Raw genomic sequence first — 26,889 nt, 5'->3', positions numbered from 1 at the left:
CCCTCCCCTCACATCACCCTCCCCTCCCATCACCCCTCCCCTCCCCTCCCACTCCCCTCCCATCACCCTCCCCTCCCCTCCCACTCCCCTCCCATCACACTCTCATCCCCCTCCCCTCCCATCACCCTCCCCTCTCCTCACATCACCCTCCCCTCCCATCACCCTCCCCTCCCCTCCCACTCCCCTCCCATCACCCTCCCCATCCCCACCATCACTCTCCCCCTCCCCATCCCATCCCCGTCCCATCACCCACCCTATCCCCACCATCACCCTCCTCCCTCAATTCCCCTCCCCCTCCCATCACCCTCCCCCTTCCATTACATCTCCCCCCTCCCATCCCCCCCTTATCACAGCCATGGGGATTGGGCCACGCCCCCTCATTTGCCTAATTAATGTAGTTCTCTCCCCGCCTACGTCACAACTATTCAAGTAAACCTCACCCAGAGCTGCAGCCCATTGGCTCCCGGAAACTCATTTAACGCTTGTCAATCTCCATCCCCGGGGCCCGCTCTCTCCCGACCTCCTCCTCACAGGGAGCCGGCAGACAAATAACTGCAAACCGATAGATCTGCACCGACTCTAAACCCAGAGAGCTGCACAGAGTGTAAACCGATAGTTCTGCACCGACTCTAAACCCAGAGAGCTGCACCGAGTGTAAACCGAGAGAGCGGCACCGAATGTAAACCGAGAGCTGCACCGATTCCAAACTCTGCAAAGGTTTCAAACTCTGAACCGGACCAATACCGAGAGACCTGCACCGGATCCAAACTCTGCACCGATTCCAAACTGTACACCGTATCAGAACCGAGCTATTTGCCACTAGTTCCCGACCGGGTGACTGTGTGACCGGCTCGGCCTGACTTTGTACAGATTCCAGTCTGAGAATCGCGCCGCTTAACCCGCCGCCTGGAGTTGGAGTTGTTTTCGGATCAGGACGGGGAACGGGACCCAGAGCAACGCCCTCCCCCTGCCCCCTGCCCCCTCCTCGTGTCCCCTGCTCGTGCCCCCTGTCCCATCTCCCTGCCTCCTGCCCCCGGACAGGGCACCGCCTGAATGTACAGCCTGATGATGGAGAGCGAGCTGCAGGGTCCCGGGCAGCCGGTGGGGGCTCCTACAGCCGGGACCCCGCTCTCCAGCCCCGGGACTAACGGTAAAGTCAGCGGGGAGCGGGTGAAGCGGCCCATGAATGCCTTCATGGTCTGGTCCCGGGGCCAGCGGCGGAAGATGGCGCAGGAAAACCCCAAGATGCACAACTCGGAGATCAGTAAGCGGCTGGGGGCCGAGTGGAAGCTGATGTCGGAGGGCGAGAAGCGGCCCTTCATTGACGAGGCTAAGCGGCTGCGAGCGCTGCACATGAAGGAACATCCGGATTATAAATACCGGCCCCCGCCGCAAGACCAAGACTCTGCTCAAGAAGGACAAATACTCGCTGCCCGCCTCGCTGCTGCCCCCAGGCGTGGGACCGCTCGGCCCTCCCGCTGGACTATCCCAGCGGCTCGACGGCGCCTACGCCGCTCACATGAATGGCTGGGCGAACGGCGCGTACCCGGGCTCGGCGGCCGCCGTCATGGTGCAGGATCATTACAGCCAACTGGCGGGAACGGCGTCGGCGGGCAGCGGGGCAGCAGGCGGCGTAGCGGGCGGGCCGAGTGGCCATCACCACCATCACCATCCTCAGCAGCTGCACCGCTACGACATGTCCCTGCAGTACAGCCCCCTCCCCGGAGCACAGGGCTACATGGGAACCTCGCCCACCTACAGCAGCCTTACCGCCGGCTACAGCCACCAGGCGCCCGGCGCCCTCACCCTCGGCTCCATGGTCAAGTCAGAAGCCTCTGCCAGCCCCCCGGGCAGCTCGCACCCCCGGGCCCCCTGTTCCGGGGACCTCCGTGAGATGATCAGTATGTACCTGCCGCCAGCAGGAGAATGCGGAGACCCGGGCCAGACCAGAATACTGCCCCTGGCACAACACTATCAAACTGCCAGTACCGCGGGCAGCGGCACCATCCCTTTAACTCACATGTGAACTTGCACAGCCCCAACCCGCACTCAAAATACTCTTTTTGATGTTCTTGTAAAACAAAGAGGTAATCCGGTTCTTTGTGAGGAATCTGGGACGTTCCTGGGCCTGAAACTAGTGCACATAATGTTTTAAAAAAGAATTTAAATGTTTTATTACCATGGGTTTTGTACAGTATTTATCAAATATCAGACAATTGAGAAGATTAATGGCTGATTAATGTTAACTGTTGAAATTTACCCAAACTGAGAACTCCCGCCGTTTATAAACATGCGCGGTTCCCCTCGGAGGGAATGATCTGAAATGTTTCCCCCCCCCCCTCACCGTCCTCACCCCCCCCCCACACCACCAGCGCCCCTCACCCTCCTCCCTACCCCCATCCCCCTCATCACCCCCCCCTCACCCCATCTCTCCCCCTCACCCTCCTCACCCCCGCCACCACCCCTCACCCCCTCCCTACCCCCACCTCCATCCCCCTCATCACCCCCCACATCCCCCCTCACCCCCATCTCTCCCCCTCACCCTCCTCACCCCCGCCACCACCCCTCACCCCCTCCCTACCCCCACCTCCATCCCCCTCATCACCCCCCACATCCCCCCTCACCCCCATCACCCCCACGCCCCCTACCCCACACAGAGCTGGGCTTTGAAAAATCGAGACCTTTCAACTTCATTCGGAGAGCTTTGAACGGCCTTTAAGCGGCAGCTTTGTCAGTTTCTGTGTTTGAAACAATTCTCCTTTTTCAGGATCAGATTTTCTGCAAATCTTGGAGACAATTGGGTCATTTTATTGTAAAATTTACCGTGGGTTTGAACAGCCGATGTACATAGTTTACTAAATACTTTTCTGCACAGGCCGAGTCTGCGAGTCCGTTAAAATAATAAATTTTACAAAAAACGTTGTATATAATTTGTATTTCTACTTTTCCTGATTTATTTGATATATGTGCTTCTGAACATTATTCTTCAACCAGAAAAACAGCAGCCGGAAGCCGGTTGGGGATTTAATTCCCCCGACAATAGGCAACAAAACGGGCTGCTTGGCTCTGGGAAAGTTTGTACAGAGTCTCTAATCCGGTGAATGATTAGAATTGAAACGACACGCCTGATCTGGAAATAGTTTGAATGACTAAAGAGCTTGTATAAATCCACACCGTCACGCTTCACTAACACATCATTCACATCTGGGGAATTCAGCAGAGAAACTCGTTACTGTGGGTCCAACACGGACAACAAGCTGGTTCACAGCACAGATTCCGCAGCAGCCTGTTGGTTAGATTTTATTCTCGACAGGAACCACTTGTTTCTTTCTATCTGTTTTCACTTTAAATTATCACAGTTTAAACATGTAACTGCGAGAGCTGCTCCAGATTGGCGTTCTCTCCGACATCTCCCTCAAATACACTAAATCAAAGCCTTATTTTTGAACCCATGAATAGAGAACTAGCTCCCCGTTGACAATAACCGGCGGCTGTGATGTTTTGTTGGCGGTTTCGGGCAGGCGAGTGGATCAGAAATAAATGTTTCATTCATCACCTCGGTAAATTTCACAATATCTGCAAAACCTAAGATGATATAAATCGGTGGCAGAATGCGACTTGGACAAGTGGATCCGTTTTTGCTTCAAGAGGAAGGAACTGCCTTCTTCCCGTTCCTGGCGTCTCTTTTGTGCCTTTTGAGGATTTGCAAAGGGCGGCGATTGAGCACCGACCACCCGCCCCCTTTCGGGAACATGTCCATCCAAATATTATTCCAACACCAATAATATCAACCATTTATTAAACTTTCCACAACGAAACCAGAAACAGACGGCTAAATTTGAGTATAATATGTGGGTTAAATTATACAAAGTTTGAGATAGACTCTGATACATCAAATGTTGCTGACACTAAGTTATTGATCTGATTCTGATCACACAAACAAATCTTTATTACAACTTCTTGCCAAACCGCAAATATACATATTATGAAAAACTGTATACCATCATATACTATATATCATAAGCCATCATATATTATATACCATTATATACTATATATTATATTCTATATATTATATACTACATATTATGTACCAGCATATACTAGATATTATATCCTATCATGTACTATATATTAAATACCGACATACACTATATATTATGTATGAGCATATACTTCATCTTATATACCATCATATACTATATCATATGTGTTAAATGAAGACATTGGAAGGACAGTTTTAGTTTGAAGCCCCGCGGTGCCCTGTTTTCCGTCAATTCTCTCCCACAATCAGCGTGTGTTTGGCTGAGATTTTGGACAGTTCCCGTTTAACCGGCACATTTACATCAAAAAGCGCCCCAATTGCAGGTAAAGCCGCGGCTGCAGGAACCACGGGCATCTGCAACATTTCAACCCGGACCGTTTGCCATTCAGATCTTAAAAGTTCAGATTCTTCGAATGACTGATAATCGTGAAACAAGTGTGTAAATAAAGCGTGTTTGCGGGCTGATTGTGAAAACATCTTCCTTAAATAGGCGAGTCTGATTCGACACTAAATCAGAACAGAGGTTCGAGCGGCGATGTGTCCGCGGGTCTGACAAAAACCTGTTTGACATTTTCCGTCAGAGATGATCTCCGACTTTGAGGGAGTTAACTCAATATAGAATTCACATTAAACAGAGCTTCCGGATCTCGCCCGCTCACATCCTTGTTGCGTTGTGGTTTCAGTCAAATCAATCCCTGGCCAAAATTCACCCTCCTGGTCAAACAGGAGTTTGATTGTTTCTCTTCATTCCTCGCAAGGTGTTTCGTCCAATTTATGGACCTTGAAAATATATAAAAGTTTATTGTTTCAATGTATTATATAACACGTATTTTAATGAATATTTCCAAATGTTGCGATCACTGGTCCCACAGATAAGGCACATTAAAGGTACTTCCCTCTGCTTCTAATCCACAGGGTTTTGGGAAGGTGTGTGTGGGGACTGTGGGATGCACACAAACCGTTTCACTAAAATTCGATTATTGCATTTTTGTGAGGGCTTTGCTTTGTTAAGTGTGACTCTGAAATGATTTATTTACAGCTGATTTTTTTCCCGGGGCGGCAGTATTAATGCATCGTGGGTGGAAAATGCAAACTGCGATTAAACTTTAAAGAGGATTTTGATAGTTGTAGAAACTCTACTTCTGTGTGTGTTGACAGCGAGGTAAGATTGAGTGAAATTGTTACAGTCCCAAATCCCACAGGGAAGTGAATAGGAAGCAATGGAAGTTTCAGCGGATTGTGCAGAAGAGCGTGTGTTGTTCCGCGGGGTTTGCAAGGAGCAGATTGCATCCAGAGCCGGGAGATGTTAACGGTTACACAATGATGGGGGTTGACAGGCAGTTAAAATTCGGCGTAAAAAGACTTTATGAGTTTTTTAAAAAAGGATTGCGATGCGGCTGGGAATTGTTTCGAGATCAGAGGTCAGGCTCCCGCGCCTCCACCGCCAAACATTTCGTTTTTAAACTCAGAAAGAAATGATTTCCCCTCCGGGGCTGGAGAAGATTGGGGCGTTCACTGTGATCAAAGCTGCTTCTTTGCCCCGCAGAAAGGCGGCAATTCTCAGACAAACAACCAGAGAGTGCCCGCACTCTCCCAAATAAAGGAGGCCGGATTCAAGTTGCCCTGTCTTTCCTGTGCCGGGATTTGGGGACGACCTGGAGCTCAGGGTGATAATCCCATTGACATGTCGCCATCCTCGGCAAATCCATAGGACCTGCTGTAATCTCCGGGCCCAATGAGAAGTTTATTGTCCAGAGACTATATCGAAACCCTGTTAGCTTCCAAGTCAATGTGTCTCTTATATTCAGATAGAATAATATGAGGGACAGGGAGGGTGTCAAACTGAATATTATCCCAGCTGCCGACCTTCCCTGGAGCTGGAGGTGACCCCGGCCGGAGAGGGGCTGGGGTCTGCTCCAGTACTCGGAAACAGCACATGGGCTAATTCTTGCAGAGTCCATTGTGGGAATCAGTGTGTGTGTGAGAGAGAGGCACAAGGGGCGTTAGGGGGGTGGCTAGCCTGTATCAGTTCAGGGGGGTGGGGGTGGGGAGGTGAGCCTCCGAGGAGGACATCGATCGTGTTCAATTCTAACTAAAATTAGAATTTAATTGTTACACGGATTCAAACCAAAAGCAGCAACTCCAACACTTGAGTGAGTGAGTGAGGGACTGCGAGATGCCGGCAGTTGATCTTGTGTGAATCCCTTCTAGCTAAATAATATTTAACATTTAATGCCAAGGTTAAACGAATCTGCGATCGCAGACCAAAGAAGGAATCATTTGAGTTGTATTTGACATTGAGAAAGTGGATGGAATTTCCCGCAAGGAATGTGAATTGTCAGTTTGGGGCAGTTCAAATCGATTGCGTTCCGCTCCTGATTGACAGATTAAATATACCCCCCCCCCCCCTCCCCCCCAGAAATGCCTGGGTGAGGTTTGGAACAGCAGAACATAAATAAATCAAACTTTCCAGCTCAGCCCTAACTGCACAAAGCGCAAGTGGAGCGGGCCCGCTACTTGTCTGATCTCGGTGTTAATCCAGCTCTATTACCTGTCTCACTGTGAGGTCCAGATCTATGCAAACATTAACTGCAGATGTTTTCGACCTTTGTTTACCCTTTCTCTGTAAAAATCAACCTTTACATCTGTGTTTGAACGCAGGGAATACCGAGAGCTCACAATAAACTGCGTGAGGACAAATCGGCACCGAAGTATGAGGTGACCTGCTTTCTGTGAGCCGGTCGGGGACTCCTCGTTCCGCAAAACTGAGAAACTGATGCCGACATTGTGCTGCTTCCAGAGGCTGTGAAAATGTCGGGCAATGTCCCGTAAGCGGGAATGTCCAGGGCGTGTCCAGAGGTAGCAGCAGCTGGGGAGTGTCTTGTCATGTGGGCAATGCCAGGAAAGTTTCCTGGACTGGGGACAGTTTCCTGGACTGGGGACAGTTTCCTGGGATAGGGACAGTTTCCTGGGCTAGGGACAGTTTCCTGGGCTAGGGACAGTTTCCTGGACTGGGGACAGTTTCCTGGACTGGGGACAGTTTCCTGGGATAGGGACAGTTTCCTGGACTGGGGACAGTTTCCTGGGCTAGGGACAGTTTCCTGGGCTAGGGACAGTTTCCTGAACTGGGGACAGTTTCCTGGGCTAGGGACAGTTTCCTGGACTGGGGACAGTTTCCTGGGCTGGGGACAGTTTCCTGGGCTAGGGACATTTCCTGGGCTAGGGACAGTTTCCTGGGCTAGGGACAGTTTCCTGGACTGGGGACAGTTTCCTGGGCTAGGGACAGTTTCCTGGACTGGGGACAGTTTCCTGGACTGGGGACAGTTTCCTGGGCTAGGGACAGTTTCCTGGGCTAGGGACAGTTTCCTGGACTGGGGACAGTTTCCTGGGCTAGGGACAGTTTCCTGGACTGGGGACAGTTTCTTGGGCTAGGGACAGTTTCCTGGACTGGGGACAGTTTCCTGGACTGGGGACAGTTTCCTGGGCTAGGGACAGTTTCCTGGACTGGGGACAGTTTCCTGGACTGGGGACAGTTTCCTGGGCTAGGGACAGTTTCCTGGGCTGGGGACAGTTTCCTGGGCTAGGGACAGTTTCCTGGACTGGGGACAGTTTCCTGGACTGGGGACAGTTTCCTGGGCTAGGGACAGTTTCCTGGACTGGGGACAGTTTCCTGGACTGGGGACAGTTTCCTGGGCTAGGGACAGTTTCCTGGACTGGGGACAATTTCCTGGGCTAGGGACAGTTTCCTGGACTGGGGACAGTTTCCTGGACTGGGGACAGTTTCCTGGACTGGGGACAGTTTCCTGGGCTGGGGACAGTTTCCTGGGCTAGGGACAGTTTCCTGGGCTAGGGACAGTTTCCTGGGATAGGGACAGTTTCCTGGACTGGGGACAGTTTCCTAGACTGGGGACAGTTTCCTGGGCTGGGGACAGTTTCCTGGGATAGGGACAGTTTCCTGGACTGGGGGCAGTTTCCTGGGCTAGGGACAGTTTCCTGGACTGGGGACAGTTTCCTGGGATAGGGACAGTTTCCTGGACTGGGGACTGTATCCTGGACTGGGGACAGTTTCCTGGACTGGGGACAGTTTCCTGGGCTCGGGACAGTTTCCTGGGCTGGGGACAGTTTCCTGGACTGGGGACAGTTTCCTGCACTGGGGACAGTTTCCTGGGCTATGGACAGTTTCCTGGACTAGGGACAGTTTCCTGGGCTATGGCCAGTTTCCTGGACTATGGACAGACGTCCGGACTAAGGCCAGGTAGCTGGACTATGGACAGTTTCCTGGACTATGGCCAGATGCCAGGACTATGGACAGCATTCGGACTGTGTACTGTTCTCACTGCCTGGCTGTGCGTTCTGCTCTCCCACTCAGAGCTGTGGTTGTGTGAGTTTCACTGTCTCAGGTGTTACAGGTAAAATGTAATCTCATTATCAGCACTGAGGACAGCTTCAAGTTTTTAAACTACTGATAGGAAAGTTTCGGGATTTTCTTCACCTTGAAAGAAAGACATCCATTTATATAACACCTTTCACAATGTCCCAAAGCATTTTGTTGTTATTTTTTTTTAATAAACATTTTATTGAGGTACTTTTTGGTGTTATAACAACAACACAATAAACAATGTATATGAAACTATAAACATAGTGCAAAAGCCGTCTCCCTCCTTTACAGGTCCCATCTTTATTAACCTAAGCTAAACTAACTCCCCCCTCCCCCCCTCCCCCCCCCCCCCACCCCCCCCACCCCCCACTTCTGCTGATGATTAATTTCCCGTGAAGAAGTCGACGAACGGTTGCCACCTCCGGGCGAACCCTAACAGTGACCCTCTCAAGGCGAACTTGATTTTCTCCAAACTGAGAAAGCTAGCCATGTCCGATAGCCAGGTCTCCGACTTCGGGGGCTTTGAGTCCCTCCGAGCTAATAGTATCCGTCTCCGGGCTACCAGGGAAGCAAAGGCCAGAACGTCTGCCTCTTTCTCCTCCTGGATTCCTGCGTCTTCTGACACCCCGAAAATCACCACCCTTGTTTTTAACACCGTGGACATGACATCTGCAAACCCCTGCCAAAATCCCCTAAGCTTCGGACATGTCCAGAACATGTGGATATGGTTCGCTGGTCCTCCCGCACATTTTGCACACCTGCCTTCCACCCCAAAGAATCTGCTCATCCGGGCCACTGTCATGTGAGCCCGGTGAACGACCTTGAATTGTATCAGGCTGAGCCTGGCACATCTTGCGGACGCGTTGACTCTACTCAACTCGTCCGCCCAGAGACCATCCTCTATCTCTCCTCCCAGCTCCTCCTCCCACTTGTGCTTCAGCTCCTCGGTCTGCGTCTCCTTTGACCCCATAAGTTCCTTGTAAATGTCCAAGATGTTCCCTTCTCCCACCCACCCTCTGGAAACTACCCTGTCCTGAATCCCCCTTAGTGGTTGGAGCGGGAAGGGTGACACCTGTTTACGTAGGAAGTCTCGCATCTGCAGATACAAATTTGTTTCCCCTCGCCAACCCAAACTTCTCCTCCAGCACCCTCATACCAGCCTCCATTCCCATACCAGCCTCCCCAAACAGGTGCCGGAATGTGGCAACTAGGGGCTTTTCACAGTAACTTCATTTGAAGCCTACTTGTGACAATAAGCGATTTTCATTTTCATTTTTTCATTTTTCATACTTGGAAAGCTCCCCTCTAAAACATATCCCCCATCCTCTCAATCCCTGCTCTCTGCCATATCCGGAACCACCATCCATACTTCCCGGGGCAAACCGGTGATTATAACAGATTGGGGAGCAGACCGATGCTCCCTCTGCTCCCACATGTCTCCTCCATTGCTCCCAGATTCTCAGGGCCGCCACCACCACGGGGCTGGTGGAGTACCGTGCCAGCGGGAATGGCAGAGGTGCAGTTACCAACGCCCCCAACTGGTGCCCTTGCAAGAAGCTGCCTCCATACGCTCCCTTGCCAACCCCTCCCCCACCACCCACTTCCTGATCATGGCTATATTCGCCACCCAATAATAGTTACTGAAATTGGCAGCGCCAGCCGCCCTCTCCCTGACTTCGTTCAACCATTACCTTCCTTAGCCGCAGGGTCTTGCCCACCCAAACAAAGCCAGCGATCACTTTGTTGACCTGTTTAAAAAAGGACCGCGGAATAAAGATGGGGAGACATTGAAACATGAACAGGAATCTCGGGAGGACCGTCATCTTCACCGTCTGCACCCTCCCAGCTGATGACAACAGGAGCGCGTCTCATCTCCGAAAATCGTCCTTCATTTGGTCTACTAGCCGGGCCAGATTTAATTTATGCAGCCGGTCCCATTCCTGCGCCACTTGAATGCCTAGGTACCTAAAGCTTCCTCCTACTAATCTTAACGGCAGCTTTCCCAATCGCCTCTCCTGTCCCCTCGCCTGGACCGCAAACATCTCACTTTTCCCCATATTTAGCTTATACCCCAAAAACCGGCCAAATTCCCCTAGAATCCTCATGATTTCTTCCATCCCCTCTAATGGCTCCAATACATACAGAAGCTGGTCATCTGCATAGAGCGAGACTCTGTGATCCCCACCACCCCCCCCCCCCCCCCCCCCCCCCGCCCCGGACCAGCCCCTTCCAGCCCCTTGAGGCTCTCAGAGCAATTGCCAACGGCTCTATAGCTAGCGCGAACAACAGTGGGGAGAGGGGGAATCCCTGTCTCATCCCCCGGTGCAGTCTAAAATAATCCGATGTTGTCCTTTTCATCTGTACACTTGCCACAGGAGCCTGATACAGCAACCTGACCCAGTCAATAAAGCCCCGCCCGAATCCGAACCGTCCCAGTACCCCCCACAGATAGTCCCATTCTACCCGATCAAAAGCCTTTTCTGCATCCATTGCGATCACTACCTCCCCCTCCCTACCTTCAGAGGGCATCATGATCACATTTAACAACCTTTTTACATTGGCCACCAACTGCCTATCCTTAACAAACCTCGTCTGGTCCTCCCCAATAACGTCAGGAACACAATCCTCAATCCTGGAGGACAAAATTTTGGCCAGCAGTTTGGCGTCTACATTCAACAGGGATATCGGCCTGGAGGACCCATACAGCTCCGGGTTCTTGTCCCGCTTCAGATTCAGCGACATCGTGGCCTGTGACATCGTCGAGGGCAGCACCCCTCTTCCCCTTGCCTCATTGAACATCTTCATCAACACAGCCCCAATATCCCAGAGAACGTTTTATAAAACTCCACTGGGTACCCGTCCGGCCCCGGGGCTTTTCCCGCCTGCATGGCCTTCAGACCTTCCACTAACTCTTCCAACCCGATCGGAGTCCCCAGCCCTTCTACCAGCTCCCGTCTGCCTTTGGGAAATTCAGCCGCCCCAGGAAGTGCCTCATCCCCTCCGGCCCCGTAGGAGGTTCCAACCTATACAGCCTACTCTAGAAATTCCTAAACGCCTTATTCACCCCTGCTGAATCTCCTACCAGGTTCCCATCTCCATCATTTACTTTCCCAATCTCCCTGGCTGCCTCCCTCTTTCTAAGCTGCTGTGCAAGCATTCTGCTGGCCTTCTCTCCATACTCATAGATCGCCCCCTCGCCTTTCTCAGCTGCTCCACCGCCCTCCCTCTGGTTAACAAGCCGAACCCCGCCTGTAGCCTCTGCCGTTCCCTTAAAAGCCCTGCCTCTGGGGTCTCCGCATACCTCCTATCGATCTGTAGTATCTCCTTAACCAGTCGGTCCATCTCGGCCCTGTCCACCTGCATTTTGTAGTTAATTAAGCACTTTTTCAAGTGTTTACCCTGTTATTATGTAGGAAATACATAGTCAATTGTGCACAGCAAGCTCCCACACACAAAATGTTAATGACCAGATAATCTTTTGGCTTTTCTATGGGTGATAACTTTAGCCAGGGCACTGGGGAGAACTCACCTGCTCTACTTCAGAATATCTCGAAGAGATCATTTATAAGCACCAGAGAAGACAAACATGCCTCTGTTTAAAGATTCACCTGAGAGACAGTACCGACCAGGTTCAGAGAGTCAACCTTGTTTCTGCGTTCAAGTGCTGAAGTGCAGCTGATGACTCGGAAGCCAGTGTGGTACAACTGACATCCAGAGAATGTAAATGGAAGCATAAAAAACATAGAAACAGCAAAATATTTCATGTGGTCATAAGGAATATGAGCAGGAGTGGGCCATTCAGCCCATCAAGTCTGACCTGTCATTCATTAAGATAACAACTAATCGGATTGAGTCTTTAACTCCATTTTCCAGTCTGTACCCCATAATCTTTGACTCCCTCGTAAATCTAAAATCTGTCTAACTCAGCCTTGAATGTAATCAATGATCCAACTTCCACGGCTCCCTGTGCAAGAAAATTCCAAACGCGAAAAACCCTCAGAGAAAAAATCAAGCCTCTGTATTTTGTGGGAGAGAACTTGGTCACGATTCTCCTTTGCCCGACGCCGATATCGTAATCGGTGATCGGGCGAGGAATCCTTTCCAATGTCCAAATCGAGGGCGGCACCAGTTCGACGCCGGTTATTGAGTCTCCGCCCCATTGACACCAGCATCATCACGTCGCGCGCTGCACGCCATTGGAACAGAGTCGGCGCGTCATCGGCTGGCCCTTCCCCGATGCTCCGCCCCCGATGGACTGAGTTCCCGACCGTGTAGTTGACGTGTGGTCTGAGCAGTCGGGAACGCAGCGTGGCCTCCACGGACTGTGTCCAGCACCACCACAGTCAGCTGGGAACCTTTCCACTGGCCGGGGCGGGGCTTCCACGAGGGCTGGAGGAACTGGTGGAGGGGTGGCCAGGGGGTGACCAGGAGTTGTTCTGTGGGGCCGTATTTGGCAGGTGGGTCCGCGCACGGCTGGCGCCATGCTGTACGGCGCGACCGCTGCAGGTCATCGTCGTGCATATGCGTGGCCATGGACCCGGCCATTCTCCGTCCGTTTTTGGTGTGGGAGCCGGGTGTTATACCCGGCGCCGCTGCTATCCCCTCACCGGTCCCAGAATCGGTGAGAGTTCGGTGCCGATTTTGGAGCCGTAAAACATCACAGTTCCCAGGTTGGCGCGGAACTTAGCTGCAGAATCGGAGAATCCAGCCTGCGACCTTCAAACTATGCCGATATTGGCAGATTCTCCATGAGGGAAACCCCTCTCGGCATTTACCCTGCTGTTCCCCCCTCAGAATCTTATATATTTCAATAAGATCTCATTCTTCTAAATTCCAGTGAGTATAGTCCCAACCTGCTCAATCTTTCCTCGCAAACCAAACCTCTTCATCACATGAACCTTCCCTGAACTTCTTCCAAGATAAGTAATGAAACCAAACTGTACAATACTCTGCCAAGTGCCTTCTCACCAATACCAGCAAGACCTCCCTGCTTTTATATTCTATTCCCCTTTGCAATGAAGACCAAAATTCCATCTGCTTTCCTAAATACTTATATCTGCATGCTAACTAACTTTTTTTCTTTTTTTATAAATTTAGAGTACCCAATTAATTTTTTGCAATTAAAGGGCAATTTAGCGTGGCCAATCCACCTACCCTGCACATCTTTGGGTTGTGGGAGTGAAACCCACGCAGACACGGGGAGAATGTGCAAACTCCACACGGACCGTGACCCAGAGCCGGGATCGAACCCGGGCACCGTGAGGCTGCAGTGCTAACCACCGTGCCACCGTGCTGCCCTAACTAACTTTTTAAGATTCATATCGCAAGACACTCAGACCCCCTCTATCACGGCATTCTGCAATATCTCCATTTGGATAATATTCTGCTTTTCTTTTCTTCCTGCCAGAAACAAGCTCATATTTTCCACAACATACTCCATCTGCCAATTTTTGCCCTTTCATTTAGCCTGCCTGTATCTCTGCAGCCTCTTTGTATCCTCCTCACAACCTGTTTTCCTACCGTCATTTGCAAGTAGCCAACAAATCTGGCTACAATACAAGGTAATAATAATCTTTATTGTCACAAGTAAACTTACATTAACACTGCAATGAAGTTACTGTGAAAAGCCCCTAGTCGCCACACTCCGGCGCCTGTTCGGGTACACTGAGGGAGAATTCAGAATGTACAATTCACCTAACAGCACGTCTTTCGGGACTGTGGGAGGAAACCGGAGCACCCAGAGGAAACCCACGCAGACACGGGGAGAACGAGCAGACTCCGCACAGACAGTGACCCAAGCCGGGAATCGAACCTGGGACCCTGGAGCTGTGAAGCAACTGTGCTAGCCACTGTGCTACTGTGTGTCCTCCAATCTAAGACATTAATATAAATTGTAAATTATTGAGACCCCAGCACTGATCCGTGTGGCACTCCATTAGTTACAGTTTGCCAACCTGAAAATGACACATTTATCCTCACTCCCTTTTTCCTGACAGTTACTCTATCCATGCTAAAATATCACCCCAACACATGACCTTCTGCAATTACCTTTTACGTATCAAAAACCTTTTGGAAATCCAAACACTTGACATCGACATGATTTTTCTTACACAAAACCATGTTGACATTGCCTGATTGCATTATAATTTTCAAAATTTCCTGCTACTGCCTCCTTAATCCTGGGTTCCCAAAATAGTGGGTTCTAGAATTTTCCCAATGACAGATGTTGAACAAACTGGCCTGTAGTTTCCTGCTTTATGTTTCCCTCCTTTCATGAATAGAGATGTTGCATTTGAGGCTTTGCAATTTGCTGGGGCTTTTACAGAATATTGTGTAATTTTGGAAGATTACAACCAATACACCCACGAGCTGTGCAGCCACTTCCTATTGGACCACAGGATGCAGGTCACCAACTCCAAGTGACATGTTTGCCTTTAGACCCATTCGTTTTTCTTGTACTTTTTCTCTTGTGATAATGATTGTTTTAACTTCCTCCCCCCCTTTTGCCTCCTATCTTTTCACTATTCTTGAGCTGCTTTTTGTGTCTTTGACTGAGCAGACAGATTAAAAAAACTTGCCAAAAATACTTGTTTCCCATTTTTAATTCCCTGGCCTTGCCCTATGAGAGATCAATGCTCACTATTGCTATTCTTGTCCTTTCGTACAAGTTTTTATTGTTTTCTCTCTTTCTCTAATTACTCCCTCTTTATTTTCTTTGTGTCATCCTTTGTTAAATCCTAAGATTTTCCCAATATTCTGGCTTACCATTAATCTTCGCAGTATTATACTTATTTTTCATAAATTTAGAATGCCCAATTCTTGTTTTCCAATTAAGGGCAATTTAGCATGGCCAATCCACCTATTCTGGACATCTGGGGGTGAAACAGGGAGAATGTGCAAACTGCACATGGACAGTGACCCGGGGCCAGGATCGAACCCGGGTCCTCGGCGCCGTGAGGCAGCAGTGCTAACCACTGTGCCATTGTGCTCCCTGTCCTTGCAGTATTCATCATTCTTTTTCCAGTCTTTTGACACCATCCTTCAGTTCCTTAGTTAGCCACAGATGATGCTTCCTTCTCACCGAGTCTTTCTTTCTAAGTGGAATAGATTTTTGTTTAGAATAATGAAATATCTCCTTGAATGTCTGCCACTATATCTCTCCAGTCTTATCTTTTAACAATATTTTCCCAGTCCACTTTAGCCAGCTCTGTCTTCATACTGTCACAGACAGGAGAGAAACAAGAAAACTGCACCTAATCCCTCTTAACACTTGTCTGTAATCAGAAAGGGTTTTAGAATTTAATAAAATGCAGTGGCATGTTTACCCAAACCCTCAGTTTTTGTGATTTAATTTATTAACAATCCCCGACAAACTCAAATTGGGATTAACTCAGAAAGTTAAATTTATTTCACATTCAAAACCTGGGTGAGGAGTGTTAACAACTTCCCACTTCAAACTTACACACGTGCTCACAAACACTTGCACACTCGCTCACACACAAACACACACACTCGCTCACACACAAACACACACACTCGCTCACATGCACACACTTGCTCACATGCACACACACTCGCTCACACAAACACGCACTCGCTCACACACACACACTGACACACTCGCTCACACACAAACACACACACTTGCACACTCATGCATGCACACACACATACTCGTATTCACACACACTTACATCCGCACACACACCGTTACACTCACACTCATACACACACATTTACATACACACACTCACACATCCACACACTCACGCATGTGCACAGTCACACACACGCTCACACACACATGCACTTACACACACACACTGTGCACGGGTGTCGATAAGAGGAGTTTTACAGTACATCAGTTGATGTGATTTTCAGAGTCTGAGGTCAGAGTACAATGAGGAATTCTTTCATATCGGAGTTCCAGTTCCCCTGGCTGAAGACCAGCGTTATTATTCACTTTTCATGTCGGCGATGGTAAGTAATCTTCCAGCAGAATCAGGCTGTTGTTCTGCCCAGAGGAATGTGCACCTTGGTGATTTCCCGGCAGACCGACTACTTCTCAGTTCTCCAAAGCATCCAGAGATTCCAAAATGGCCACTTGAGTGGCCACTCCTCAATGACTTCAAAAGGGATGTTTGTCCAGTGTCTGGAATTGGCTTTGATTTCAGGACTGATAATGAACCAGTCATTTGCTGCTGAAAGAGTTATGTTCTTTCTTGATGGTCTGGTGTTGGGAAGCTGTTGTCACTAACTCTGCTAGGAAGGTGACCTTATCAGGTGCAAATAACATCCCTTTGGTTCCCTTTTGAAATGGGCCTAGATAATCCCGGGTGTGATATAAATAAGCCCGTTAGCAACTTTGCAGGCATAATGAGTTTTGATGTGTAAATCTCTTGGTTTCATGATTGCAATGCGATACGAGATTCCAAAACTAAGAAAATAATTATTTTCTTCTTGTCATTATTGGGGATAGCTTCCAAAGAGCCAACCCTGTAGCCATGTGACTGGTAGCAGCTATTTTTTGGTTCAACAGGAAATTGTGTCTAAAAGTTTTGAACAATGGTCCTGAATCTCCTTCAGGCACATGCACTTGACGGGCCTTGAAGTGGGCGTGGCAGGCCCCGGAACATAACTTCATGGCAGGCAATTTAACGGGCTTCAAACTCATAATCTCCCAAACCTGGATCTCCCAAACCTCTTTCCCAAATTCCACAAACAGGACAATCCTGGTAGACCCATCATATCAGCCTGTTCCTGCCCCACGGAACTCACCTCTCCCAATCCTGACTCCATCCTCTCTCCCCTTGTCCAGTCCCTTCCCACCTACATTTCAGATTCCTCTGATTCCCTGTCATATCAACAATTTTCAGTTCCCTGTCCCTAACCTTCACTATGGAAAACAATCTCTCTACACCTCCATACACCACTAAGAGAGTCTGCGGACTCTCCATTTCTTCCTTGAGTGGAGGCCCAAGTACTCCGCATCCACCCCCACTCTCCTTCACCTGGATGAACCTGCCCTCTCACTCAACAATTTTGCCTTTGTCTTGCTTCGCTTCCTCCGAACAAAAGGTGTGGCCATGGGTACCCCCATGGTCTCCAGCTGGGCCTGTCTTTTTGTGGGGTACATTCTTGTTGCAACCTTACCCAGGCCCCTCCCACAACTCTTCCTCCATTGCAGCGATGACTATATCAGAGCCACTTCATGCTCCTGTCTTGGAAAATTTATTGATTTTTCTTCAAAATTTCCACCCCTCTCCCTCACGTGGTCCATCTCTGAGTCTTCCCCCCCCCCCCCTCCTTGATATCTCTGTCTCTATTTCTGATGCTAGACTGGCCATCAATAATCATTACAAACCCACCGACACCCACAGCTACTCGACTACACCTCCTCACACCCTACTCTCCGGAAGGACTCCACCCATTCTCCCAGTTTCTCCGCTGCATCTGTTCCAATGATCATGTAACTCAAAAAATGGCGCTTCTGTGGGCAGCACGGTGGCGCAGTGGGTTAGCCCTGCAGCCTCACGGCGCCGAAGTCCCAGGTTCGATCCCGGCTCTGGGTCACTGTCTGTGTGGAGTTTGCACATTCTCCCTGTCTTTGCGTGCCCACAAACCCAAAAGATGTGCAGGCTAGGTGGATTGGCCACACTTAAAATTGCCACTTAATTGGAAAAAATGAATTGGGTACTCTAAATAAAAAAAATTAAAAATGGCGCTTCTAAACATGTCTGCCTTTTTCCTTAATCAAGATTTCCCCTCCCCCTTCCCACCCCGTGGTTGACAGGGTACTCAACGTAATTCGACCCATTTCCCACATGTCTACCCTCACCTTTTCCTCTCCCTCCCAGCAGCATGATAGCCCCCCTCCCTTGTCCTCACTTTTCACTCCACCAGCCTCCAAATTCAAAGAATTATCTTCCGCCATTTCCATTAACTCCAGCATGATGCCACCACGACACACAGCTTCTGCTCACCACCCACTGTCCGCATTTCATAGGCACCATTCCCTCCGTAATACCCTGGTGCACCCCTCCATCACCAGAACGCCTTTATCCCATTCCCATGGCACCTCCCCATGCAATCGCAGAAGGTGCAACACATGTCCCTCAATTTGGTCCACTGTATTTGTTGCTCGCAATGCCATCTCCTCTACCCTGGGCAGACTAAATGCAGATTGGGTGACCACTTTGTGATACACCTTCGCTCACCCTGCTAGCATGACCCCAATCTTCCAGTCACTTGCTATTTCAGTTCAGCATCTTGCCCCACAAACATGTCCATCCTTCGCCTGCTGCAATGTTCCAGCGCAGCCCAACACAAACTGGAGAAGCAGCATTTGGGGCGGGATTCTCCGCCGGCGGGATTCTCCATTTTGCCGGCGCCCGGGGGTTTCCCGACGGCGTGGGGCTGCCCCACAATGGGAAACCCCATTGATTGGCCGGCGTAACGGAGAATCCCGCCGGCGGGTCTGGGCGGAAATGTGGCGGGCGGAGAATCCAGCCCCTCATCTTCCGATTAGGCATGTTACAGCCCCAAGGACTCAACATTGAGTTCACCAATTTTAGACTGTGGACCTCTTGCTCTATTTCGATCCCCTTTTTTATCCAAAGCCTCAACACGAAGAGCCCCTCCCCCACCGAGCCAACTGTTACTTGTTCTATAGTTTTGTTTTCACTGAGCAATGGCCTCTGTTCTCCTATTAACATATTCTGCTCTCTTATCTTTATGACACTATCAGCACCTTCTGTAGTCCTTCACATGACCATTAACACTTATTCTGTCTTGTGCCTTACATATCTTTGTTGTAATCTCTCCTAACTCCCACCTATCACTGACCTATTGAGCTCCACCCCCTATTTTACAGTATAAAATCCTTCTTATTCCTCCATCTCTGTACTCTGAAGAATTGGTACGCAGACTCAAAAAGTTAACTCTGTTTCTTTCTCCACAAATGCTACCAGACCTGCTGGGTTTTTCCAGCATTTTCTGTTTTTAATTCACATCGACAGATTTGACCCATTGCTAATTCACCCCAGGACAAAAAAACATGCCCACACTCCACGGGAAGTAAATGACATAACCCCTACCTCACCCCAGGAATATATAACTTGCCCCACACCCCGATAAATGAAGGTTAAAAAGTGCGCAGCCGATCAGCCTTCTTGCCTTTACCTGTTAGGTTTCCACGGCAGTAAGGCAGCTCTACATGGTCATTTTTACAGACAGCAGCACTTCATTTTTTAGATTAATTCAAATTTTTAGATGGTGGGATTATGAAATCCCATTCTCTGGATTGCTGGCCCAGTGACATAAACACCACCCTAGAGTCAACTTAATCAACTCCAAGTACATTTAAGTGATCATTTGGTGATACAGAACTTGAGCATTGCTGAAAAAGACATTTTGTCAAAGCTTTTTCTCTTGCAGTCAAAGTTTTGACAAAATGTATTTTTGCACCGGTTGGAACTCCAAAAGGACTCTTTCTAGAACAATATATGGAGACACCAAAGACAGGAGAATGTATAATGGGGAACAAGAAAATGGCAGAGACAATTAACAAATATTTTGTGTCTATCTTCATTGTAGAAAACACAAAGTACATATCAGAAATTGTGAGGAAGCAAGGTTCTAAAATATAATCAATATTAGTGAAGAGGGGATTTACCAGAATGTTGCCTGGTATGGAGGGAAGATCTTATGAGGAAAGGCTGAGGGACTTGAGGCTGTTTTCGTTAGAGAGAAAAAGGTTAAGAGGTGACTTTATTGAGGCATACAAGATGATCAGAGGATTGGATAGGGTGGACAGTGAGAGCCTTTTTCCTCGGATGGTGATGTCTAGCACGAGGGGACATAGCTTTAAATTGAGGGGAGATAGATATAAGACAGATGTCAGAGGTAGGTTCTTTACTCAGAGAGTAGTAAGGGCTTGGAATGCCCTGCCTGCAACAGTAGTGGACTCGCCAACACACTAAGGGCATTCAAATGGTAATTGGATAGACATATGAATGATAAGGGAATAGTGTAGATGGGCTTTAGAGTGGTTTCACAGGTCGGCGCAACATCGAGGGCCGAAGGGCCTGTACTGCGCTGTAATGTTCTATGTTCTATGTTCTAATAAATATATGGGATTAAAAGCTGTCAGATCCCTTGCAAATGATGGCCCAGATCCTCGGGTTTTACAAGATGCAGCTGCAGGTATAATTGGATGTATTGATTTTGATCTTCCAGAATCTCCTTAATTCTAGAGCATTCCATGTGTTGGAATATAGAAGGTTAATCCCACTGTTAAGAAAGGGGGAAGAACTCACTTTAGATACCTGGGGGTGCAGGTTGCTCGGGATTGTGGGGGGGGCTCCGCAGGTACAACATTTCTAGTTTGGTGGGAAGGGTGAAAGCTGATCTGGCAAGGTGGGATGGTCTCCCTCTGTCACTGGCGGGTCGGGTATAGGCCGTTAAAATGAACGTGTTGCTGTGATTTCTGTTTATTTTCCAATGCATGCCGATTTTCCTGCCAAAGGCATTTTTGTAGAGAGATTGACGGGATGATTACCTCGTTCACATGGGGAGGGAAGGCAGCCAGAATTAGAATGGTGCTGCTACAGAGGGGAAGGCAGGTCTTCCGAACCGGATGTATTATTACTGGGCGGCAAATGTGGGGAAGATACTGAGCTGGGTCAGAGGGATTGACTCCCAGTGGGTCAGAATGGAGGAGAGTTTGTGTAGGAAGTTGGGATTGAAGGAGCTAGCAACAGTGCCGCTCCCGATGGCCCTGGGGAAATACTCTGGGAGTCCGGTAGTCATTGCTTTGTTGAGAATTTGGAGGCAGTTTCACCAGCACTTTGGGTTGGGGGCAGGGTCAAGGGAAATGCTGATTCGGGGGAACCATAGATTTGAGCCAGGGAAGTGGGATAGAAATTTTCGGAGATGGGAGGAGAAAGGAATTCGGACACTAAAAGATTTATTTCTTGGGGGTCGATTTGCAGGATTGAAGGAGCTGGGAGCAAAGTATGGGCTGGAGCAGGGGGAAATATTTAGATACATGCAGGTTTGAGACTTTGCCAGAAAGGAGATACAGAACTTCCTGGAGGAGCCGGCCTCCACATTGCTGGAGGAGGGGGTAGTGTCGGCGGCTTACAGGGCTATTTTGGAAGAGGAGAAGGCACTACTGGAAGGGAACAAGGCAAAGTGGGAGGACAAGTTGGGAGAGGGTATGGAGGAGGGGTTCTGATGTAAGGTGCTCTGGAGAGTGAACGCCTTCACCTTGTGCGCGAGGTTGGGGCTGATACAGCTGTAGGTGGTATACAGAGCACACCTCACGAGGGCGAGGATGAGCCAGAACTTTGAGGATGTAGAAGATGCGTGTGAACGTTGCGGGGGCGGGGGGCCCGCAAACCACGTTCATATGTTTTGGTCCTGTCCAAAGCTAGAGGATTACTGGAAGGAGGTTTTTCGGGTAATCTCTAAAGTGGTGCACATGAAACAGGACCCGGGTCCCCGGGAGGCCATATTCGGGATGTCGGACCAGCCAGGGTTGGAATCGGGCGTGGAGGCAGATGTTGTAGCCTTCGCCTCGTTGATCGCCCGAAGGCGGATCCTGTTAGGGTGGAGATGAACCTCTCCACCCTGTGGCCCTGGTGTGGCAGGGGGGACCTGCTGGAATTCTTGACTCTTGAGAAGGTTAAGTTTGAACTGAGGGGAAGGATGGAGGGGTTCTACAATTCATGGGCATTATTCATTATGCACTTTCGAGAATTGGATTACATCAAACATTAATGGGGGGGTTGGGGGGAGGGGAGGCTCTGTGTGTTAATGGTGACTATGGGCGATTCCTGATTCCTCTTTGTCATTTGTTTATGTTAACATGCGGGCTAATGTTTGGGGGTTTGGTGGGAGGGTGGGATTATTGTTATCGATATGGGGATTGACATTGCATTCGTTACTGATTATGGTTTATTGTTGGGTGTAAATTTGGGAGAAAATGTGAAAAAGGAGAAGAATAAAAATATTTTTTTTAAAAGAAAGGAGATACATAGAAAATACAGCACAGAACAGGCCCTTCGGCCCACGATGTTGTGCCGAACCTTTGTCCTAGATTAATCATAGATTATCATTGAATTTACAGTGCAGAAGGAGGCCATTCGGCCCCCCGAGTCTGCACCAGCTCCTGGAAAGAGCACCCTACCCAAACTCAACACCTTCACCCAACACCAAGGTCAATTTGGACATTAAGGGCAATTTATCATTGGCCAATTCACCTAACCTGCACATCTTTGGATGGTGGGAGGAAACCGGAGCACCCGGAGGAAACCCACGCAGACACGGGGAGGACGTGCAGACTCCGCACAGTCAGTGACCCAAGCCGGAATCGAACCCGGGACCCTGGAGCTGTGAAGCAATTGTGCTATCCACAATGCTACCGTGCTGCCCTTGAGAACAAATAAATCTACACTATATCATTTAACCGTAATCCATGTACCTATCCAATAGCTGCTTGAAGGTCCCTAATGTTTCCGACTCAACTACTTCCACAGGCAGTGCATTCCATGCCCCCACTACTCTCTGGGTAAAGAACCTACCTCTGATATCCCTCCTATATCTTCCACCTTTCACCTTAAATTTATGTCCCCTTGTAATGGTTTGTTCCACCCGGGGAAAAAGTCTCTGACTGTCTACTCTATCTATTCCCCTGATCATCTTATAAACCTCTATCAAGTCGCCCCTCATCCTTCTCCGTTCTAATGAGAAAAGGCCTAGCACCCTCAACCTTTCCTCGTAAGACCTACTCTCCATTCCAGGCAGAAGGAGGAAGAGAGGAAGCAGGGAAGCAGGGAATCTTCCATGCAGACGGTAGCACACTGGTTAGCACGGTTGCTTCACAGCGCCAGGGTCCCAGATTCGATTCCCGGCTTGGGTCTCTGTCTGTGCGGAGTCTGTACTTTCTCCCCGTGTCTGCGTGGGTTTCCTCCGGGTGCTCCGGTTTCCTCCCACAGTCCAAAGATGTGCGGGTTAGGTGGATTGGCCATGCTAAATTGCCCTTGGTGTCCGAAAAGGTTAGGTGGGGTTACTGGATAAGGGGATTCGGGGACATGGTGGAGGTGTGGGGCTTAAGTGGGATGCTCTTTCCAAGGGTCGGTGCAGACTTGAAGGGCCGAATGGCCTCCTTCTGCTCTGTAAATTCTATGAAAAATTCTATGATTCCCTCATGATGACCTTCCCTCTGTCATAAGGTCAGAAGTGGGGATGTTTGCAGATGACTGCACAATGTTCAGCACAGTTTGCAACTCCGCAGATAACGAACAGACCATGTCCAAATGCAGTAAGACCTGGACAATCCAGACTTGGACTGACCAGTGGCAAGTTACATTCACACCACACAAGTGACCGTCTCCTACAAGAGAGAATCCAACCATCACAGCGACGCCCACATCCCAGGAAAGAATAAAAAAAATGTTTAGCTTGATAATCAGTAGTCAAGAAAATGCCAGAATCTATTATTAAGGAAACTGGTAACAGGCACTTGGAAAATCAAAATATGATTAGGCCGAGTCAACACAATTTTCTGAAAGGAAAGTCATGTTTAACAAATCCATTAGCGTTTATTGAGGGTTTAACTAGCAGTGTGGATAAGGGTGGTGGGGGCAGGGGAGTAGAAACCAGTGAATTTGATGCATTTGAATTTTCAGAAGTCTTCTAGAAGATGCCACGCCAGAGATTGTTGCATAAGAATAGGGCTGATGGGATTATGGGTAATACATTAACATTGGTTAATTCTCAATTGAAAATTGAAATCTGAAAAGGGTCGGAATAAACAGATCATTTTCAGGATGGCAGGATGGAGCTAGTGGAGTTCTGTAAGGATCAGTACTTGGGCCTGAGCCATTTATAATCTTAATGACTTAGATAAGGCGATTGAGTGTAATATATCCAAGTTTGCTGATGCTATAAAGCTGGCTGGGTAAATAAGCTGCAAGGGGGATGTCAAGAGGCTGTAGAAGGATAGAGACAGGTTAAGAGATTAATAAAAAAGATGACAGATGGAGTATAATGTGGCCAAATGAGAAATGAGTCACTTTAGAAGGAAGAATAGAAAATAAAGAATATTTTTTAAAAGGACAGAGACTAATAAATTCTATGTTTCAGAGGGTTTTGAATGTTCTTGTTCACAAACTGCAGGAAGTTAACACAGCTGCAGCAAGCTATTGGGAAGGTAAGTCATATGTTAGCCTTTATAGCAAGCGGGTTGGTTGGAATATAAGCGGAACAAAGTCTTGCGACAGTTATGTAGAGGCTTTGATGCGATCATCCCGAGGTACAGTGTACTGTTTGATCTCTATCCAAAGAGGATGTATTTTTCTTAAAGGGGGTGCAACAAAGTTTCATCTAGATTGAATCCTGGAATAAGAGAGTTATCCTCTGAGGATTAAACCACATCATGGGCTGGTTTAGCACACTGGGCTAAATAGCTGGCTTGTAATGCAGAACAAGGCAGCAGCGCGTCCCATACTGGCCTCCCCGAACAGGTGCCGGAATGTGGCGACTAGGGGCTTTTCACAGTAACTTCATTGAAGCCTACTTGTGACAATAAGCGATTATTATTATTATCTTGAATGAGGGTGATCTGATTGAAACATCTGGGGCTGGATTCTCCGCTGCCTGAGCCGTGAGTTTCCCAACGGAATGCCATTTGCTGGCAGCGGGTTCTATCTTCCCACCGCTTACCAATGGAATCTCCCGTTGAAAGCACCCCAGACCATCAAGAAACCCACGAGCGGGGGTGTGCAGGAATAGAGAATCCCAATGGGCGGGAATTCCAGCCATAACATTCTAAGAGGATGACAGGGTAAATGCTGATTTGTTATTTACCAGGGGGGTGATAGTCTCAGAATAGGAGGTCAGCCAATTTAAGAATGAAATGAGAATTTCTTCATTAAGAGAGTTCTGGATGCTCATTCATGAGTAAGAATGAGGACATGAAGGGAATCAAATGATATGGGAATAGTGCAGGAAAATTGAGTTTTTACAGATGTTCCGGCAGGTTCTGAATGAATATCAAACCTGGTACAAGGGGTTGAATGTTTTACTCTTGTTCCTATTTCTTATAATCTTGCAAAGACTTTTGAAGCCAGAATTAACAGTGCATTGAGTCAGATCCAAAGGCTGTGAAACCTCCCTTATAGCCTCTCTTATTGTTGTCCATTCAGTCAGGACCGGACATTGCAGTCTGTTGTAAGTGGAAATGGTTTCCCAGTGAGTGTAAAGTTTTCCTAAATTTAACCCAACAAAATAAGGTGAATTAAAATGAAACTGAGATGGCCACAGAGAGGTTTACATGACTTTAATTCTCTTTCTGCCTCCACAGACGCTGTAAGAGAGGCTGAGTATTTCCAGCAGCCACAGTATTCAGTATTTTGCTGTTGGACAAGGATGGTAGCACACCCAGGTACATGGGTTAGCTTGCACAGCAGGCTGCATTTTCCAGCAGACATGTGAGTTAGACGAGTCCTGCATGGTTCTGTTCCCTGTTTGTGCTCTCATTTGGTGAAGCCCCAAATATTCTGTCAATATTGGAGAAGATTCCATCCCTGCCAATACCAGCGGCCGTGCAGCCATTTAATGCACCAATAATTGTTAATTGGCTGGAAATGGGATTTCCAACTCTCACGGGGGGGGGGGGGGTAGTCCTGCCTCAGAGACCTGTCAGCCAATTTGATTTTTAATCACAACAGTGCCAGGAACTGCAATGGACATGGTTGAGACAGCAAGCAGTTCCCAGAGTTGAAGTCCCAGGTGCATGGGGTGCTGGAGGAGGTAGGAGGAGGCAGGAGGAGGGAGGAGGGTGGAGGGGCCACATACAGGGGCCTAACCTTTGGAGTGGGGGTGCTCCATGTTGAAATGAGGTTGTTGATGAAGACAAGCCCACCCTTCCATCCTGAGGCCTGAGCAAGGACACTCTCTGGGCTCTCCGCTCCCCCCCCCCCCCCCAAGCTCTTCCTGCCAGCCTTTGAATTGCATCACAAGTTGCTTCACAGCTCCAGGGTCCCAGGTTCAATTCCCTGCTTGGGTCACTGTCTGTGCGGGGTCTGTACGTTCTCCCCGTGTGTGTGTGGGTTTCCCCCGGGTGCTCCGGTTTCCTCCCACAGACCAAAGATGTGCAGGTTAGGTGGATTGGCCATGCTAAATTGCCCTTAGTGTCCACAAAAGGTTAGCTGGGGTTAATGGGTGATGGGGATAGGGTGGAGGTGTGGGCTTGGGTAGGGTGCTCTTTCCAAGAGCCGGGGCAGACTTGATGGGCCGAATGGCCTCCTTCTGCACTGTAAATTCTATGACAGGGCCCGAGGAATCTAGAATCTATAAAATGACTACTTAAGGACCTCAATTGAGAAAAGGGCAAGTTGATTGGCCTAGACCTCTCCCTTCTTATCTGGGGGTCTGGGGGGGGGGGGGGGGGGGGTCACTG

The 26,889-nt window shown here is 48.9% G+C and overlaps 2 protein-coding genes across 3 annotated transcripts in view; both read left to right on the top strand.

Moving 5' to 3' along the window:
• The window catches only part of LOC140391480 (uncharacterized), a 291,717-nt gene that overhangs the window by 15,942 nt on the left and 248,886 nt on the right, over positions 1-26,889 (top strand). The window contains exon 2 of one of the 2 annotated variants that reach the window (XM_072475985.1): positions 25,792-25,918. The exons of the other annotated variant lie outside the window; for it this stretch is intronic. The gene's annotated coding sequence lies outside the window, so the exon portion shown is untranslated. The remainder of the gene's footprint in view (positions 1-25,791; positions 25,919-26,889) is intronic. 2 annotated transcript variants of the gene reach the window in all.
• Positions 471-2,368, top strand: sox1b (SRY-box transcription factor 1b). The gene is given in 2 exon segments (XM_072475984.1): positions 471-1,383; positions 1,385-2,368. Coding segments are annotated over 2 exon segments (972 nt in total). The 5' UTR covers positions 471-1,053; the 3' UTR covers positions 2,027-2,368.

The sequence above is a fragment of the Scyliorhinus torazame genome, chromosome 15, assembly GCF_047496885.1.
Source record: "Scyliorhinus torazame isolate Kashiwa2021f chromosome 15, sScyTor2.1, whole genome shotgun sequence".
NCBI classification, from domain to species: domain Eukaryota; kingdom Metazoa; phylum Chordata; class Chondrichthyes; order Carcharhiniformes; family Scyliorhinidae; genus Scyliorhinus; species Scyliorhinus torazame.
The sequence above is the reverse complement of the archived record's forward strand: the minus strand, read 5'-3'. Positions and strand labels throughout refer to the sequence as shown.